At 39.4% G+C, this 16,709-nt stretch overlaps 2 protein-coding genes across 11 annotated transcripts in view; one reads left to right on the top strand and one right to left on the bottom strand.

Moving 5' to 3' along the window:
• Positions 1-3,423, bottom strand: part of relch (RAB11 binding and LisH domain, coiled-coil and HEAT repeat containing) — a 37,424-nt gene extending 34,001 nt beyond the window's left edge. For 6 of the 9 annotated variants that reach the window (XM_035909368.2, XM_035909369.2, XM_035909373.2 and 3 more), the window contains exon 1: positions 2,873-3,423. In XM_035909368.2, coding sequence (XP_035765261.1) covers positions 2,873-3,326 — 454 coding nt within the window. In that variant the 5' untranslated portion in view covers positions 3,327-3,423. The remainder of the gene's footprint in view (positions 1-2,872) is intronic. The other 3 variants (XM_035909372.2, XM_035909371.2, XM_035909376.2) reach the window with 1 other exon arrangement.
• Positions 2,740-14,679, top strand: pign (phosphatidylinositol glycan anchor biosynthesis, class N). Of its 2 annotated transcripts, none has more exons than XM_087846085.1 (29): positions 2,740-3,475; positions 4,397-4,715; positions 4,866-4,987; positions 5,129-5,227; positions 5,335-5,441; positions 5,666-5,790; positions 5,957-6,087; positions 6,184-6,303; positions 6,412-6,452; positions 6,535-6,594; positions 6,686-6,778; positions 6,910-6,965; positions 8,668-8,746; positions 8,979-9,161; positions 9,266-9,405; positions 9,777-9,876; positions 10,006-10,098; positions 10,311-10,402; positions 10,866-10,971; positions 11,068-11,176; positions 11,356-11,458; positions 11,556-11,658; positions 12,374-12,460; positions 12,669-12,724; positions 12,960-13,035; positions 13,514-13,587; positions 13,892-13,934; positions 14,044-14,096; positions 14,200-14,679. In XM_087846085.1, exons 2-29 carry the CDS (start codon positions 4,489-4,491, stop codon positions 14,321-14,323), a joined length of 2,802 nt encoding a protein of 933 aa, XP_087702211.1. In that variant the 5' UTR covers positions 2,740-3,475; positions 4,397-4,488; the 3' UTR covers positions 14,324-14,679. The 2 variants fall into 2 exon arrangements, with proteins under 2 accessions (XP_087702211.1, XP_087702210.1); XM_087846084.1 differs by having other exon boundaries at positions 2,740-4,084.
• Positions 14,680-16,709: the final 2,030 nt, after the last annotated feature.

Here is a 16,709-nt window from a genome sequence, read left to right as displayed (position 1 = left end):
ATTTAAGGAATACAAAAGTTCCTGCAACGATTACAAATAAACAGTTGCCTGTCTAGCAAGAGGTGAAGAGAGAATCCTGCAAAACCCATTGCAGCAAATTAGCAAGGTGGTGGGAGATGGCATGCTGTGTCATGTGCCCAAGAGCAACAGCTGCAGATGCAGCTTGTAACACAGTCATTATCCACACACATGCTCACTGCTGATTCACAGTCACAAGTTTTTTTTATTTGCAATCACCACACCAATTACATTTCAGATTCATCAGAGATTTGTTACTTCATCAGAGAGATTTTGTTTTAAATTCTAGCCTGTATCACATATCTAAAAAAAAGTCTTATTTATAGCACTATATGGATGAAGCCTATCCAAGGAAACTATCACACTCTCTAGACTGTATGCTGCAGGTACAATATCCATCTTTTCATTAACTTCAGACTTGATAACAGGCATCAGAATCTATGGATCAAAATTTATTTCAGCGCAATAAGTCATCATAAACTAGACATTATTTTATTTATAGTGTTTACAATCATAAGGATCACAAAGTCAGAAACCACTGAAGGGGATTTGTTTAAAAACAAACAACAACAAAACAAGACACACGAGAAACTGGCTGTTGAAACAGCAAGCTGTTCTGTCAATGTAGAAAAAGAAAGCAGACATCCAAACAGTATCCCTCCTTCTTTAGCAACAAGAGCAACTTAAGTAAATCCTAATGTTGCAATGTGACAGAGAAATTCTTCCCACATGAGAAGAAAGATAATTGCAGAGATCACATGAGGTCTGGACTATCAGCTATGCTAGGACGAAAAATGACATGGATGACATGGCCTTCAGCAAAGTCTGTCCCTCATTTCAACCCATTGTTACAGGCTACAGGCTTGTAGATTACATCACTTCTCTATGATGTTCCTGTCACAAGCACAACAGGGGAGGTGTCAGGTCCTTTCAAACTCACGATCTTACCGTGTTCCAAACCTTTTGGGAAATAGGAGATACTAAAAGACACACTGCTGTAGCCTTAAGGCATAGATACAAGGGCAGAATTTAATTATAAAGGTTGGGTTTAACAGATTTTAAAAAAGACAAGGAATCTGACTAGCTGCCGTTTGCAATCTGGAAAAGCTAGACTGAGGCCAACTACCAAGACACACGCCTAACACTATACTCCGGTTTTCTGAGATCTTAGGCAATGTTCATTGCCACTGCATACAAAAAAGTTGTGTCTGGTTTTAACATTTATTTATATGAATCCCTCAGCTGGAAAACTGCCAAATGCTTCTACAGTAAAAATACATAATTTAGCCTTGTTCCATAATTTGAAAAAGTCAAAATGACATTTGCAGTGCAGCTTCAATGACATGCTGCAAAAAGCCATTCACAGTCTGGCACACTGATAAAAATCCTTTCATTCGTGAGGGCAATGTCTCGAATGAATGACCAAACTCACCCTACAAAAACATCTTAAATCCGTGATATAAAATCAGTCAGCCTTGATTTTGAGTGCATGTTTCACTGCCAAATAGATATTGGAAGAAGACTTTTTTCTCCCCCCCCCACGCTAATTTCAAACAGTCAAGTAGACAAACACACCCACTGGTGTGACATGGCACTTTCTATACAACAGAAAAACAGGAAAAAAAAAAACACCTCATTTTCAGTGGAAGGGAGATTTATTTGTTTTAAATTAGTGTGGTGAACAATGAATGTAGGTGAAACATAATTCAATTTACTACCTATAAGCTTCCTAATCTATCACACATCTAAAATTATAGAATTATAAGATTATAATTTATATTAATGAGGTCTACAATGAATTCATGAAGTAAATACAATAATAAATGTTGAGTCAACACATTTCTAAATGTTAGACCAATATATTTTCATCTGGTCATTTTTTAATGCTAATGGTCTATCATTGTAGCCAATTTGCTAATCTTTTAATGTCAAGACATTATGCTGAGTGCAAATACATTCGCTTGACTCACTGGTATGAAGTGAGGCCACAACAAATGTTTTTGCTGCTATTTAACAAGATTTTAACTCTTTAGTTACTGCTTCTACTATAGCAAGTGCTGTTTATTTGTGGATATGGCTGTGACCATGGGTACCATTTGCATAGCAGGTCTGCCTAAGGTCCTTGCTGCCAGACTCTTCAACTGCTGTGTTGGTGCATGGTGATTAATGAAAATGAGTCTTGTAAATGGATTAGGGTGCAACAGATGTACACATTTTACATAATAACATTTACAGCATTTTATCTCCCTAGCTGGGTAGACGCAACCTGTGTAGAGCAACACAACCATTTACAAGACACTTTGCTCCTGGACCAGATGATACAGCTTCAAACTAACTCAGGAAGCCTGAAGCCTGTTTTATCATTATTACAAGACTGTAGAATTCTCCTTCGTTCAAATGTGCTATTTAAGCAATACTGTGGTTCAGGGAAAGGCAAAAGCTGTTCGTACAAGCACCCGCTTCTTCTCCTTCCACTCTTTTGTTTTCTATAGCCGATATTGACCTCTGACCTCTGACGGGTGTTTTCCTACAGGGCTAAATTACACTTGGGCGATCACTACAGGCCACCAGCATTACTACGCTACCAGTATTTATCTTTCAGTGAGTAGTTAATGTTTAATGCCTTGTCACAACTCTGTGTTAGTCTTCATCTCACGACTGACCCACAAAATCCAATAGCTGGCTGCGGCCCTGGAGCTGAAGAGCAGGTGCAGCAAACAGATCTCAAGCTATCGTAGCCAATGATTAAAGCTAACGTTAGCCAGCTGATGGGCTAACTCTGTTTCATACAACATCAACACAGAGCTAGCGAACAGCTACATATGTAGCACTAAGAGCAGCTAACGACACTTACTCAGTGGTCCTCCAGGTCCGAGTACCTGGTCTTTGGCAGGTGGAGTACCGCTCTGTCGTTCGAAGTTGCCAGGGTTGGAGAAATAATCCCTCAGCCGGGGGAGCTCTCTGCCTGCTTCCAGCAGTTCGGTGTGAAACTCCAAGGCCGTGAGGATGTATTGGTCCCGCAATAACTGGGCAGCGATGACATCTACAGATACCCGCGTCTCGGCGCTGCCTGCCATAGCGGAGGTGGCGGCGGCCGACGCCGAGATGCCCTCACCGCTGGGGCTTGTCCGGTTGCTAGACAGCAGGAGCGACGGAGGCTCTGCGTCTGCAGGCGGAGAGAAAGGATTGCCTGGCGGTGGTCCTGGGGCCCCGTCACTCGGACTCCGCTCTGTGTCAACTGTTTCGTTAGGGCGCCGTTCGGCCTCTTCTTCAGAATCACTGAGATTAAATGGGTTCACCGACGCCATTTTTGCCCTAAAGAAATTTTTTTTTTTAGCAATCTAAGCTAACTAAGCTAATCACACCCGCTGCTTCCTGAATGGATATTAGGTTAGCTAAGGTTTGGTAGGTGGAAGAGGAGGAAGAAGAAGAAATGCGAAGATACGATTGGTCAAATGTAAGAGACGCTACTCCCAAAGCCCGCCCCTTTTATGGAATACTGGAAAAGTATTGGGTACCTTTGATGTAGAGAGGAAAACTAGGCAGGGCACATTTGACAGCTGATAGCAAGTGCTAGCTACTATGCTGTCAAAAAAAGCTGCGCCCAAACCATTTCTATTAAAATGCACTTCACTGCAAACAAAACAAATAAATAAGGGCTGTTTATTTTTTATTACATTTCGTAATAGGTAAACTTGAAGTGAATCGTTTAATTTAAACTACACTACCCACAATGCAGCTACAAACCACGTCAACACAACGTCAAAAACGAGTGACAACAAGGAAGTGAATGCTCATGCTGCCTGAATTTCTTGTAGTAATCTTCTTAAACAGGGAGACATTTGGTTTTAAGTTGATCTTTTTTTAGGTTGATCTGTCTGGTTCTCTGAGCATGTTCTTGGCGATCTACGAAGTGACAATGGAAGCTAAAGCAGTGTTTAACAAGTGAATCTATGAACTAGTAGTAGTAGTAGTAGTAGTAGATAGGTTGGTCACTCACTCATTCATTCTTTAACGGAACATTATTCCCGTTTTTATGATCAAAATCCGCTGACGTTACATGCAGGTAAGACTCTTTTCATGGCCTGTTTTAGTTACTTAGTTAGCTTAGTTACTTTCTTGTTACCAGTGGTCAGTTGACTGGACCATTAAAATAAAAATAAACATTAAAGTCTTTTTTTTAACGTTGCTTAATGGCATATGGTGAACGAAGGATTAAGCTGCTCTTAAGACCGCATACTTTGGCTTAACAAGCCTATATTATTCTGAAACCTTCTAATGCCCCTTCTATTGGCTTTAACTTCTTAATCCTGATTGCAAATGCAGGCTGTGAGTTGTCTTCATTCTATTCCAATTTTTTTATTTTTCCTTCTTCTAGTCACCTCTTTTCACTTCCAAGCGAATTAAATCTACCCTGCTTGTCCTCAAGTAAACCCTCAGTTGTTCTTCGGCGTGGCTTTGGCACCCAAAATGAGGATGATCACCTTCTTTGTGATTGGGCTGACAGTCCACGTGGTCTTCTTCATCTCTATCTTTGATATCTACTTCACCTCTCCTCTGGTCCATGGCATGACACCCCACTCCACACCCCTGGAACCCCCTGCTTCCAGACTGGTGTTAGTGGTGGCCGATGGTCTCAGAGCAGACAGTCTCTTCACCCTGCTCCCTAATGGCTCATCCAGGACACCATACCTGAGGTCAGGAAACCAATACAAAGTAATAAACTTTGATGTGGAGTTTGGGTGTGTTTATATTAATTATTCTTGTAAGGTGATGCCATTTTTACAGCATGTCTTTTCATTCCTCCTGTTTGCATAAACATATGTGCTTCTGTTTCCATATTTCAGGAGTATAATAGAGGACAAGGGGACCTGGGGTGTGTCACACACACGTGTGCCTACCGAGTCTCGGCCCGGTCACGTTGCTCTCATTGCTGGCTTCTATGAGGATGTTAGTGCAGTTGCTAAAGGTGTGTGCATGATGTTTTGTTTTGTTTTGGTTTTTTTTACATGGTAGGAAGAGAAATGCTCAGCAACTTGGAGAGATTACTCTCTATTGTATGTGTTTCTCTGTGGCATTCTACTGTGACCATTTATGTGCTTGTTTTCAGGCTGGAAGGAAAATCCTGTAGAATTTGACTCTGTGTTTAATGAGAGCAGACACACCTGGTGCTGGGGCAGCCCTGATATCCTGCCTATGTTTGCCAAAGGTACACAAGCATCACAAACAGAACCATTAATCTACACAATAGAAAAGAAATAGAAAAAAACACTAAATCACATATCTGAGCAAACATGTTTCCTTTGGTTATTTCAGGCGCTAGTGGGGACCATGTGTATACCCACACATACCCGGCAGTGGAGGAGGACTTTGCCTCCACAGATGCATCCAAGCTAGACAGCTGGGTGTTCACTCAAGTCAAAGTATGTAGTGGAAGTATTAGCATAAAAAATAATTTTATGATTGATCTATTGATATTAACTACAGGTTTACTCACAAAAACACATTTTATAAAGACTGTGTTTTATGTGTATTATGTCATGTCATGTGTCATGCAGTGAAATATAACCCAACTTGGAGTCATTCCAGAATTTCATCCACATGGATTTCCTGAATATGCCTAAAATTATTTAATATTTTTCAACAGTCCTTCTTTAAGTCTGCACAGTCTAACTCCACTCTGAAGGCTAGCCTATGGGAGGATAAAAATGTCTTCTTCCTGCATCTACTTGGAATTGACACTAATGGACATGCTCACAGACCAATGTCGCAGTAAGTAGTTAACCTTGTATTAAGAGCTGCTGATTTTTTTTTATTTTTATTTTTTAACCTTTAGGCAGTAGTGCAGTGGTTTTTAGTCATGTTAACAAATTCATCCAAATAAGCATTCTCTCATCCAGCTGCATCTTTGTCTTCTATTTTGTCTTTTTCTCCCCAGAGAATACTTAGACAATATTGGTCTAGTAGATGCAGGTGTAGCTGAAGTGGTGTCTATAATAGAGGACTTCTTCGACAATGATGGCAGAACAGCCTATGTGTTTACCTCTGACCACGGCATGACAAACTGGGGTAAACTTGTTTGTGTATCTAAATGTTTTGCTGCCTGCTAGCGAGTTTTCTATTACAGTTTTCTATTTTGGCATGTTTGTGTGCGTTTGTCTCCAGGTTCCCACGGTGCGGGCCATCCTTCTGAAACGCTAACCCCTTTAGTGGCGTGGGGAGCTGGGATTCAGAAAGCCAAGGGAGTCACAGAACCCCAACCATACAATGATGGGTTCCTACAAGGTACGTTCAAACACTTTTTTTCTTTTTAAGATTTAAATTTACAACCGATACCCTCCAGTTTGTCTGTTTTACTTTGTCTAAATGATTGTCCTGGTTTGTTTCTTTTAGACTGGAAACTCGAGCATCTTCGTAGAGTTGACGTCAGTCAGGTAAAGCTCATGGAAATTTAAACTTTTTAACAATTTCCTGTCAACAGTTGTATTAAAGTGTAATATTTGTGTGTCTTGGCAGGCTGACATTGCTCCGCTCATGGCTTCCCTCATTGGTGTGCCTATTCCTGTTAACTCTGTTGTAAGTCAGAGACAAAATCAGCAATTTAATGGGAAATGTTCAATAATTTTTCAAGTCTTTGTTACATGTTTTGTCTGTATTTGTTTTTCAGGGCGTGTTACCTCTTCTCTACCTCAACAACAGTGAGCGGTTCAAGGCTGAGAGCATGTACACCAATGCTATTCAAGTACTGGAGCAGTTCAAGGTATAACAGCATCTGCTTTGGCTAACAAAATGCTTATCAACTATCTGTCATGTCTTTTATTATTCTATATGACACTGTGATCTAAACTGATGGTAAAGCTGTGTTTTTACTGTGTGTGTGTTTATTTGTAGATGAAAATGATGCAGAAAAAGGAGACAACCTTATCTTTTCTCTTCACCCCATACCAGTACGTACAGTAACTAACTGATGTGTTTTTCTAACAAAAATCCAATCAGAAGAACATGAATTTGCTTTTCACCGTGGCCTGTTGTGTTTACTGTGACCTCATAGATAGTGTAAAGGGAATAGATTAAAAGAGTCCCTTTTGCAAATAATTAATTGGCAGAAACAAAAGTATTTGTAATGTAAATGCTGTGTTTTTATATCAATCCCGTTTTCAGAAAAGTTGGGATATGTTCTAAAATGTTTTTAACCTCCAAACTCTTTCACGGCATGAATTTTTAATTTCTCTTTGCTATTTGGGCTGTTTGGGACCAGATGAATGTAAAAACAAAGAATTACCAATTTATTTATTTATTTTTTACTGATTTTTGTTTCTGAGAAAAATTAGATCCACATATGAAGACATTTGTTTTAAAATTTGATAGAACAGTAGCAGTATAACGTCCTCGTAAGTGGATATCAGGCCCTTGTAGAGCAAAATTTAGTATTTTTGTCTAGACAACCCAAAATGTGATGTCCACATATGTAGATGCCAGGTCCTAGGAGGTTAAAAAATACAAATCTGTGATATGTTCATTCATGTGAACATATATTCAAGTGACCAAAGTACAAAGATGTTGGAAGATTTTCCTGACCTACTTAATTGCTTTTTGTAAATGTACCAAAATTTGAATTTGACAGGTGCAACACACTCAACAAAAGTTGGGACTGAGACATATTTACTGTTGTGTTTCTTTTAATTGCAGTTTTAAATTTTTTTTTTGAACTGAGTGTTGTAGTTTTCCAGTTAGAAATTTTGTTCATTTTTACTTGATTTAACCTGCGGTCATGTTGTCACTGATGCTCCTCTGTATCATCACAGATCCTTTTGCATTTTTCGCTGATAGCAATCTGGATAGTTGTTTTCATCACTGGCAAAGAGAACGCTGTTTTCCAAAAACACGGAAATGTGGATTTATCTGTGCACAGCACACAATGACACAGTCTTTCTGTCCTTCTGAGGTGAACCCTGGCATAGAGAGCTCTATGCAACTGACATATGACTTCCTCCTTCAATCATAATACAGTTTCAAGTTGCATTAGTGGATGTGGGACTATGTTAAGTGACCGTGGTTTTCTGAAGTACTTCTGAGCCCCGGTGGCTATATTTATATTTATATATTTATTTCACTGCAGCGTGACTGTTTCTAAGGCGGTGTAGCCTGAGGGCTCAAGCTGGTTTCAGTCTTGACCTTAGTGTGAGAATTCTCTTAATCTTTTCATAGTGGTACATTGCAAAAAAATTTTGCAATAGTGCACTGAGAAATCTTTTCTTTTGAAATCTGGAGCAATTCTCTCATGAATTAAGGAAATAACGGATGAACCACAACCCACAAAGACCGAGTTTGTGGTGATTTCTAATTTTACCTTTACCCAATCAGTTACCCTGCTTAATCTGCTTCCTCTGAAGATATAAAGTTTGGGGGGTTTTATTGCATTTTGGAAAAAATCCCAACGTTTCTGGAGACGGGGTTTGCACTTTCTCAGTAAATTCTTTTGCTGACCCATTAAAAATCAGTCAATGTGACATTTAGATTAACTTCTGAGGTTATGCAGCATGAAGGCCAAGAATGTGTCCACTAACCAAACCACATATTCATGGCCGTATTTAAATTGCACACTTTCACACTCTTCATCTTTTTTGCACCATCCCTCTTTCTTCCCAGACTCCTGACTGAGTCAAAACAAGCAGAATTCACCCAGAAGGCCCGAATACTCATTCAGCTGGAGAAGTACGAGGATGCTGTGAGTATTGGGGGGGGGGTCTGTGGCTTTTAAATCTAATCATACTTTTAGATTTATTTTGATACTTTGATGAATTATTTAAACATTTACTGAACCTGTGTTCATAAACTAACGTCTAACTTAAATGAACTACAGTAAATGCATTCTACATTATCGCTACTTTCTCCATCGTATGTTTTCTTCCGCTTAAGCAACAAATTAGGTTTTTGTCCCCCTGTTTGTCTCTTGTCAGATCTCTTTGTGCCAGTCTCTGATATCTCGCTCTCTGGAAGGCTTGGTTTACTACCACACCTACGACCGATTCTTCCTCGGTTGCAGTGTGGTGCTGGGATTTGTAGGCTGGACCTCATATGTCGTCTTAGTCATACTGAAGACTCACGCGAGTCTCAACAGACATCCTAATCTCACTAAACAGGTTAGGATATACAGTAGATTGTAATCCCTCAAGATGCCTTCCACCCAAACAAGTCTGCACAACCTGAATGTCTTGTTAAGTTGGTATTTTTCTCCTGTGTCCAGATTCCTGGACGTAACTTGGCAAGGCTATGCACGTGTGTGGCAGTGGTGATCATAGTCTTCCTGCTTATTCAAAGAAGCCCCATAACCTATTATATTTACTGCCTGCTGCCTGTCCCTGTGTGGTATTCTGTTCTAAACGAGTAAGTAAAAGACACATTCAAAATAATGCAAACTGGATTTAAAAAATGTATAAAACATGTTTGTTCAGATGCATTCAGTCAATTTACAATAATTTGTATATTTACTATAGTCACAGAAACCTGATATTAAAACACATGCAAAAGGATCACATCAGTCAGTGAATACAGCAGCTTTTCACTGGATCTAATTAGCCTCACACAGGCTTGTATGCACATCTGGCTCAGGTGGAGTGAAGTGCTAATTAGATCCTTTGAACTGGCGTTTTATGCATTCATGGTTCTCCTATGTAAAAGGGATAAAGAGATGTTTTATTCTTCATCTCATCCTTTTATCACAGGAAAAAGTAATCCCATCAATGATCTATTTTTAGGTCTGGAACTCTGAGAGATTTGATTCAGACAGCCCCTTCTCTCCCACTGTGGAAATGTCTGGGCTATTTTGTGCTGGTGGCGTTTGGGATTGAGCTGCTGGTAGGTGTTTTTAAATCTGCTGTGTTAAAGGCATCCTTCTGCATAAGTGCACAAAATTTCACTTTTGTATCATTAACTGTAAGAAATAAACCTGGATGCTGCATGGCTGTTTATTTTTGCTGCCCCCAGGTGGTGAGCTTCTTCCATCGCGCCATGCTGACTGTAGGGCTGGCTGTTCTCTCTCTCTGGCCCTTCTTGTCAGGGCTTTTTGGCAAGGCTAAGGTAATTTACAGATTAGCCAGATAAAAGCAGGAAAATGTGTGTTATAGCTGTAGCCATTCTAATTCTTCTTATGTGTCTATAACTAGAGTGTTATTGGTACTGCTTGCCTAAAGCAGTAGATAATTATAAAGGTAATTATTAAATATAGATACAGAATGGTAAATGTGTCAAAGTGGAAGACAGCATTTCTTTTTGTCTCTGTTTCTGTGCAGTCACGCTCACTGAGCTGGCTTGTGGGCTGTCTGTGTCTAGCTGCTTTCCCCCTCATGCCTGTTGTGGGTAGAGAGCCTAACATACATCTGGTGTGAGTACTTCCTTTATTTGTATATATTTATCTGAATATTTACCGCAATATCCTATCACGGGAAAAACTGACAACCCAATTCATGCCAGGTTAGGTAGGTGAGTTTCAGTAAATTAGAACATCTGCAGAACAGATCAGGAAGATCAAATGTGACTGGAATCGGCATCATATTAGTGATGCAAATATCCATCACAATATTCAAATATAAAAACCCCAAAAAACTGTGGAGCCATGAGCATCCACCCCCAGTTAAAGGAAACTGAATAGACTTACGGTTAAAAGTTAAAAAGTCCCACGATGGGTACTTTCTCGATATATGAACAGACGGGAAATTTGAAAGTGGAACAACTGAAAACGAGGAATGATTAAACTGCTACACAATACCGTCTTTCCACAACGAGCTGTGTGTACAAACTATCCATGTTTTTGAAAGTACAGTAACACATCCTGTTTGTCAACTCAGTACCTGTGCAGGTCTGCTCGCTCTTTTCACCTCAGCTTGCTACCTCTGGTCATCTCGACGGAGGACACCGCTGCACCTCGGTGACAGGCCACAGTTTGTCGTACAGGTGACTACAGTACATGTCACTGTGGGCATATATATGTGTGTTTGTGTGTGTCACTGCATTTGCTAATACTGATTAATTACCTGTCAAACCCGGCAGATGCTCCTTGTTGCTGTGTGCGCATACGTGCCATCCCTCACACACTCCAGCCTGCAACAGAAACAGGGCCTACCCCTTCTTAATCAGATCATCAGTTGGAGCACATTAGGTGGGTTGCTTGCAAGTGGCCACAAGATACTTGGGATCTAGAATGGTTATAGCTGTTCTCGTCTATCATTCATGTTTACTTTTTAAATATTGATCGCATACGTAAGCTATACCTCAAAAGACGTTAAAACATCATATCGCTGACACCCAAATAACCTCTGACAACTCTTCTCTCTACAGCATCTTCTATATTTGTTCCTTTGCTGAGCTCAACACGACTTTTTCATCGACTCCTCAGCATATTCTTGTCTCTCACCTCCACCTACTTGCTGCTTAGCACTGGGTAGGACAACACATTGATGCTTTAGTTGTGTCTTTGCAGAGTTGCACCACCGCAGCAAAGCTGTAAAATGATATTTCTATTTTTGTCTCCCTCACAGGTCAGAGGCTTTGTTTCCCCCCGTGTTATCCTGTTTAATGTTTGTGTGGATTAACATCGAACAGGACGCCTTGCTTGCTCAGGGCATGTCTGGTAGGCAAGAGGTAGAGCCATTGTTTTTCCCTTTGTAATAGAAAACTTTTGCAAACCCAAAGCTTTGGGAAGCTATCATTTATGTATGTATTTAATTGTGAAGGTCATATTTTCCGTTTTACTGATATAACTCCAATTCACAACGACAGCCACTTCACAGAGCTTTATATTGTAAGGTAAAAACCATACAATCTCAGAAAGAAAACCTCAGCAGTCAACTGACATGAGGAAGCACTCGGTAATCGTGGAAAGCAAGAACCCCCTTTTAACAGGAAGAGATGTCCGGCAGAACCAGGCTAAGGGAGAGGCTGTTTGCTATGAGCAGTTTTAGGATGAGGGGAAAGAGATGAGAATGAACAGAGCTTAGAGAGAACAGAAAATTCAAATTGCAGGAAAGAAAAGACAAAATTTAATAACATGCGGTAATGCCATATAAAATCACATGGAATTAAAAAGAAAGAGGTAATGCTCAGTGCATCATGGGAAATCTCCCAGCAGCCCACACTTCAAAAAAGAATATAGAAATATTTCTGGAGTGCTCAGGTGTTTTTCCTTTCCACTGATTTAGATGTCAGATGTTTTTTTTGTTCATATTAAATCACAGTAATAAAAAGCTTTCACACACAAAATCCCAGCTTACCCACACAGGTCTTAAAGTCCGTGTCTCATTGTGGCTGGGTTTACAGATAGTTACAGTTTTTTGGGGGGGTTTTCTTTTTCCTCCAGTTATCCACCATCGATTTCTCTGCAAACATCGACATCACCAAGATTCGACAGCTGAAGCTGGATGACATCCGAAGGTCCTATTTTTTTGTATCCTTGTTAAGAGCAGTCGCAACAATGTTGGTTCGCCGAAGCACAGAAGTGCATTGGGCTCATTAGAGTCTGTGGGTGATGTTCAGGCTGGATTTGATCAAATAAGATGTTGTATTAAAAATTTAAAGTGTACAATCGGACAAAAAAAAGATCAACTTGGTTCATTCTCACATTGGGCATTACCTTGACTTCCCCTTTTCTTCAGGTATTTTTTATAATAACAGCATTTTTTGGCACAGGAAACATTGCGTCCATAAACAGGTATATGCATCATAGTATTTTTGTGTGAGTGTGAGAGTGTCATACAGGAAGGAGATGAGAAAAAAAAGTCAGTTCTGACAAATTTCTTTTCTATGCACTATATGTTTTGCACCAAACATAGAGTATGTTAGTGTGTATATTCTACAACACGAGGTCCATTTTCTTCTCTGAAAAGTTAAAGATTCTAGTCTGGTGTCTGTAGTCACTTTGTGTACTTCTGTTTTCCTTTGCCTAGTTTTGACCCAGCATCTGTTTATTGTTTCCTCACTGTTTTCAACCCTTTCATAATGGGAGGGTTGATGATGTGGAAGGTACTGTACTCTTAAACATTTCCTTTTTATGATATGTACTGTGCTTCCCCAAAAGGGGAAGCAGTCTTGCACATTATGACAAGTCATGATCTATTCATATTCTGCTTGAGAAGTAAGCTTAAATACGGTTTACCTGCCTTTCTTTTTCGCTCATGTTCATTTGTTTTAACAGCCATGGTAATGGTAAATGGCCTGCATTTGTATAGCGCTTTACTCAGTCCCTAAGGACCCCAAAGCGCTTTACACTACATTCAGTCATTCACCCATTCACACACACATTCACACAGTGACCTAGGCATGGCCTAGCACATTAATTTCTGTATCTTTTTTTACATTTATTGTACAGAGAATTTAGGCAGACAGATTTGTGATAGAAATTTTAGCATCATACTTCTTAACGAGTTTGTATAATAATGTGTTTATTTCGAGTCATTTCATAGAATGCTACATTTCCTTAAATTGTCATCTGTTCTTGCAGGTTATCATTCCATTCATCATAGTGATGTGTACATTTGAGACCATCCAAGTTGCAACACAGCTGTCATCAAGGAGGTAACACTTCGCTTCTTCATCTAAAATTATAAATTTAGTCTTTTAATTCTTGAATTGACTCTTTGAATTTGTTGGAAACGTTGAATCACTGATCTGATTTTGTCTGTAGAGTTAAAGTATGTTCTGTTTGCTTTGTTAGACAGACCAGGCCAGACATGACTCTTAAACCTTGAGGCAGCTAAAATAACTATAGTAAATGGCCCAGTATCTTCTAGTTCCTCCTTCATTGTGCATGAAAAGGTTTAAATGCACTGACCAATGTGTGCTCCTTAATGTTTAAATCTCTCTTATTTCTATTTTGCAGTTTGTTCCTCATCGTCCTGGTTATCTCTGACTTGATGGCTCTGGTAATGCAGGTTTAATGTTGATCTTTTATAAAAGACTTTCTCTCGTCCACTGTTAAGCAAACTGCACATGAGGCTCAAATAGATTTTAACTCACTCTTGCTCTCCTCAGCATTTTTTCTTCATGGTGCAGGACTATGGCAGCTGGTTGGACATTGGCACAAGGTAATGAAACTTGGACATGCATTTAAAACCATGTCTTATCAATCTCTTGTTTTGGTGTCTGCAATGCATCGAAAATATGCTAAGCTTCCTCTGTCTTTTGCAGTATTAGTCACTATGTGATAGTGATGTCAATGACGATCTTTCTCATGTTGCTGAGTGTGGTTACACATATTCTCACTTCACAAAGACTCGTCCTGTGGAGGCAACGCAAGATGCACTTCCCCTAGTAAATGTTACCATGTGTCTTAAACAAGATATTTATCAGTGTACCTATTTAACTGTCTTATTTCAGATATGTTTTGTCATATTGTTTTAATTTTTTTATAGACGAAATGGAAAATAATCTTAGGAACCTAAATAATACGATACCTTTTTTGCAGAGTGGCCTAAGACCTTTGCACAGTACTGTGTTGTGTTCTTTGGTACAAATGCACTCAGTCTTAGTTTCATTTGTGAATTTGTAATAGGCTGCTGCAAATATGACTGTGAATTGGGTTTTTGATGAGGGTGTTGATTTGCAACATAATACAATGGGATGTTTTAACTTATTTTGACTACATGTGTATCAATAAAACTGAAGGATTGGAGTGCAAATGTGTGTTTAAGAGAATTTAATTGTCGCCTGAAAACTTGAGTTGCAAATTGTTGTGTCATGAACTGGCTGCGTGGAGGCAGATGAGGACCCAAACGCAAAACTCACGGAGACAGGAACTGAACTCAAAATCACTGCTTTATTGCAGGCCTTACAAAGAAACAGAACTAAACTGGGAATGCTAACAGAAGACAGAGGGAACACAGAAAGGCACACAGGTTCGGGGGGGAGACATTGACGATGCGACCCTGAACTGAGGGAGACATACACATAAATACACAGAGGGTTAACGAGGGAAGTGGGAGCACACGGGGAACACAGCTGACACAGATAATCGTAACGAGACAGGGCAGGACACATACTGACGAGAGACTGTCAAAGTAAAACAGGAAGTACACAGAGGTTCAGACAGGAGGAGAGAGAGCACAGACATAACGGGCTGGGGAAACATTGAATGAAACACAGGGGGTAATCAAATAAGGAACATCTTTAACAGAACCTAGGAACCACGGCATAAATAAGGAACAAAATACAAGAAAACTAAGAATGCTGGGCCAACATGGCCCAGGACCATGACATGTTGGCTTTTTCCATCATTTTAGACGTTTGGTTGTCTTTGCAACAGTGCATATTAGTAAAGATGACCTATTTAAACAAAATCAAACTGACAGGGAATCTACTTAAGGAGTGACGAGAGGTTCTTTAACATCTAATGGATTTCCTGTTCTCCGTGAAGAGTGTGGTGTCAACATCTCTGGCAGAACCAGGGCCAGGAAGGTGCAGAAGTTGGTGGGTAATTGTGCAAAAAGGCTGGGGCAACAGTTTTTAGGACAAGGGTTCTTTTTGCAATGAAAACAAATGAAACAAATAATGTGGATTGCACAACACTGGACATTATATTCCTCATTTCCAGTTAATACTTGTACAGCTGCTGTTATTGTGTATATATATATATATATATATATATATATATATATATATATATATATATATATATATATATATATATCCATCCATCCATTCGCTTCCGCTTATCCTTTTCAGGGTCGCGGGGGGCGCTGGAGCCTATCCCAGCTGTCATAGGGCAAGAGGCGGGGTACACCCTGGACAGGTCGCCAGTCTGTCGCAGGGCTAACACACAGGGACAGACAACCATTCACACTCACATTCACTCGCACATTCATACCTAGTGGCAATTTAGATTTTCCAATTAACCTATCCCCACAAGCTGCATGTCTTTGGACGGTGGGAGGAAGCCGGAGTACCCGGAGAGAACCCACGCAAACTCCACACAGAAAGAGAACATGCAAACTCCACACAGAAAGACCCCGGCCTGATGTTGGAATTGAACTCAGGACCTTCTTGCTGTGCGGCAACAGTGCTAACCACCGTGCTGCCCCATATATATATATATATTTATATTTCTTCATACATTTTTATATATTTCTATACTGTGTATTGTGTATTTTGTTGTACAGTTATTTTATTTTCAACTTTAATTTATATATTTTATCTTATTCTTTCCCAGTTAAATTTACCCTTCATTCTAATTTGTGTTGTACAGTTATCTCATTTTTAACTTAATTTTTATATTTTATTTTATTTTATTCCTTCCAAGTTAAATTTACCCTTTTTAATTTTCATATTTATTTCCTATCTTATTCATAGCCTTTTCTTTTTTCTTTAGGTCACGAGCAGTTGTCTAAGCATTTCACTGCATATCGTATTGTGTATGACTGTGTATGACTGTGTATGTGACAAATAAAATTTGAATTTGAATTTGAATTTGATTGAACACTTAAATATTTGGCCCTCTATGCACTAGTAGTGCAGTAGAGCTTTGTTTGTTCAAAAATAGACATCAGTTGGACTTAAAGCTAACTAGAAAAGTAAAAGATGAAGTAAATGCTCTTAAAATAAGTGCAAACCTAAATCAGAATATACCAGTATTCATTGTGGCAAAAGTATAACTGGGCAAATTCTATGTTTACTGTGTGCGGTTATACGCAGGATCAAATAAA

Source organism: Neolamprologus brichardi, chromosome 9 (assembly GCF_056152115.1).
Source record: "Neolamprologus brichardi isolate AB-2024 chromosome 9, ASM5615211v1, whole genome shotgun sequence".
NCBI lineage: Eukaryota > Metazoa > Chordata > Actinopteri > Cichliformes > Cichlidae > Neolamprologus > Neolamprologus brichardi.
The sequence above is the reverse complement of the archived record's forward strand: the minus strand, read 5'-3'. Positions and strand labels throughout refer to the sequence as shown.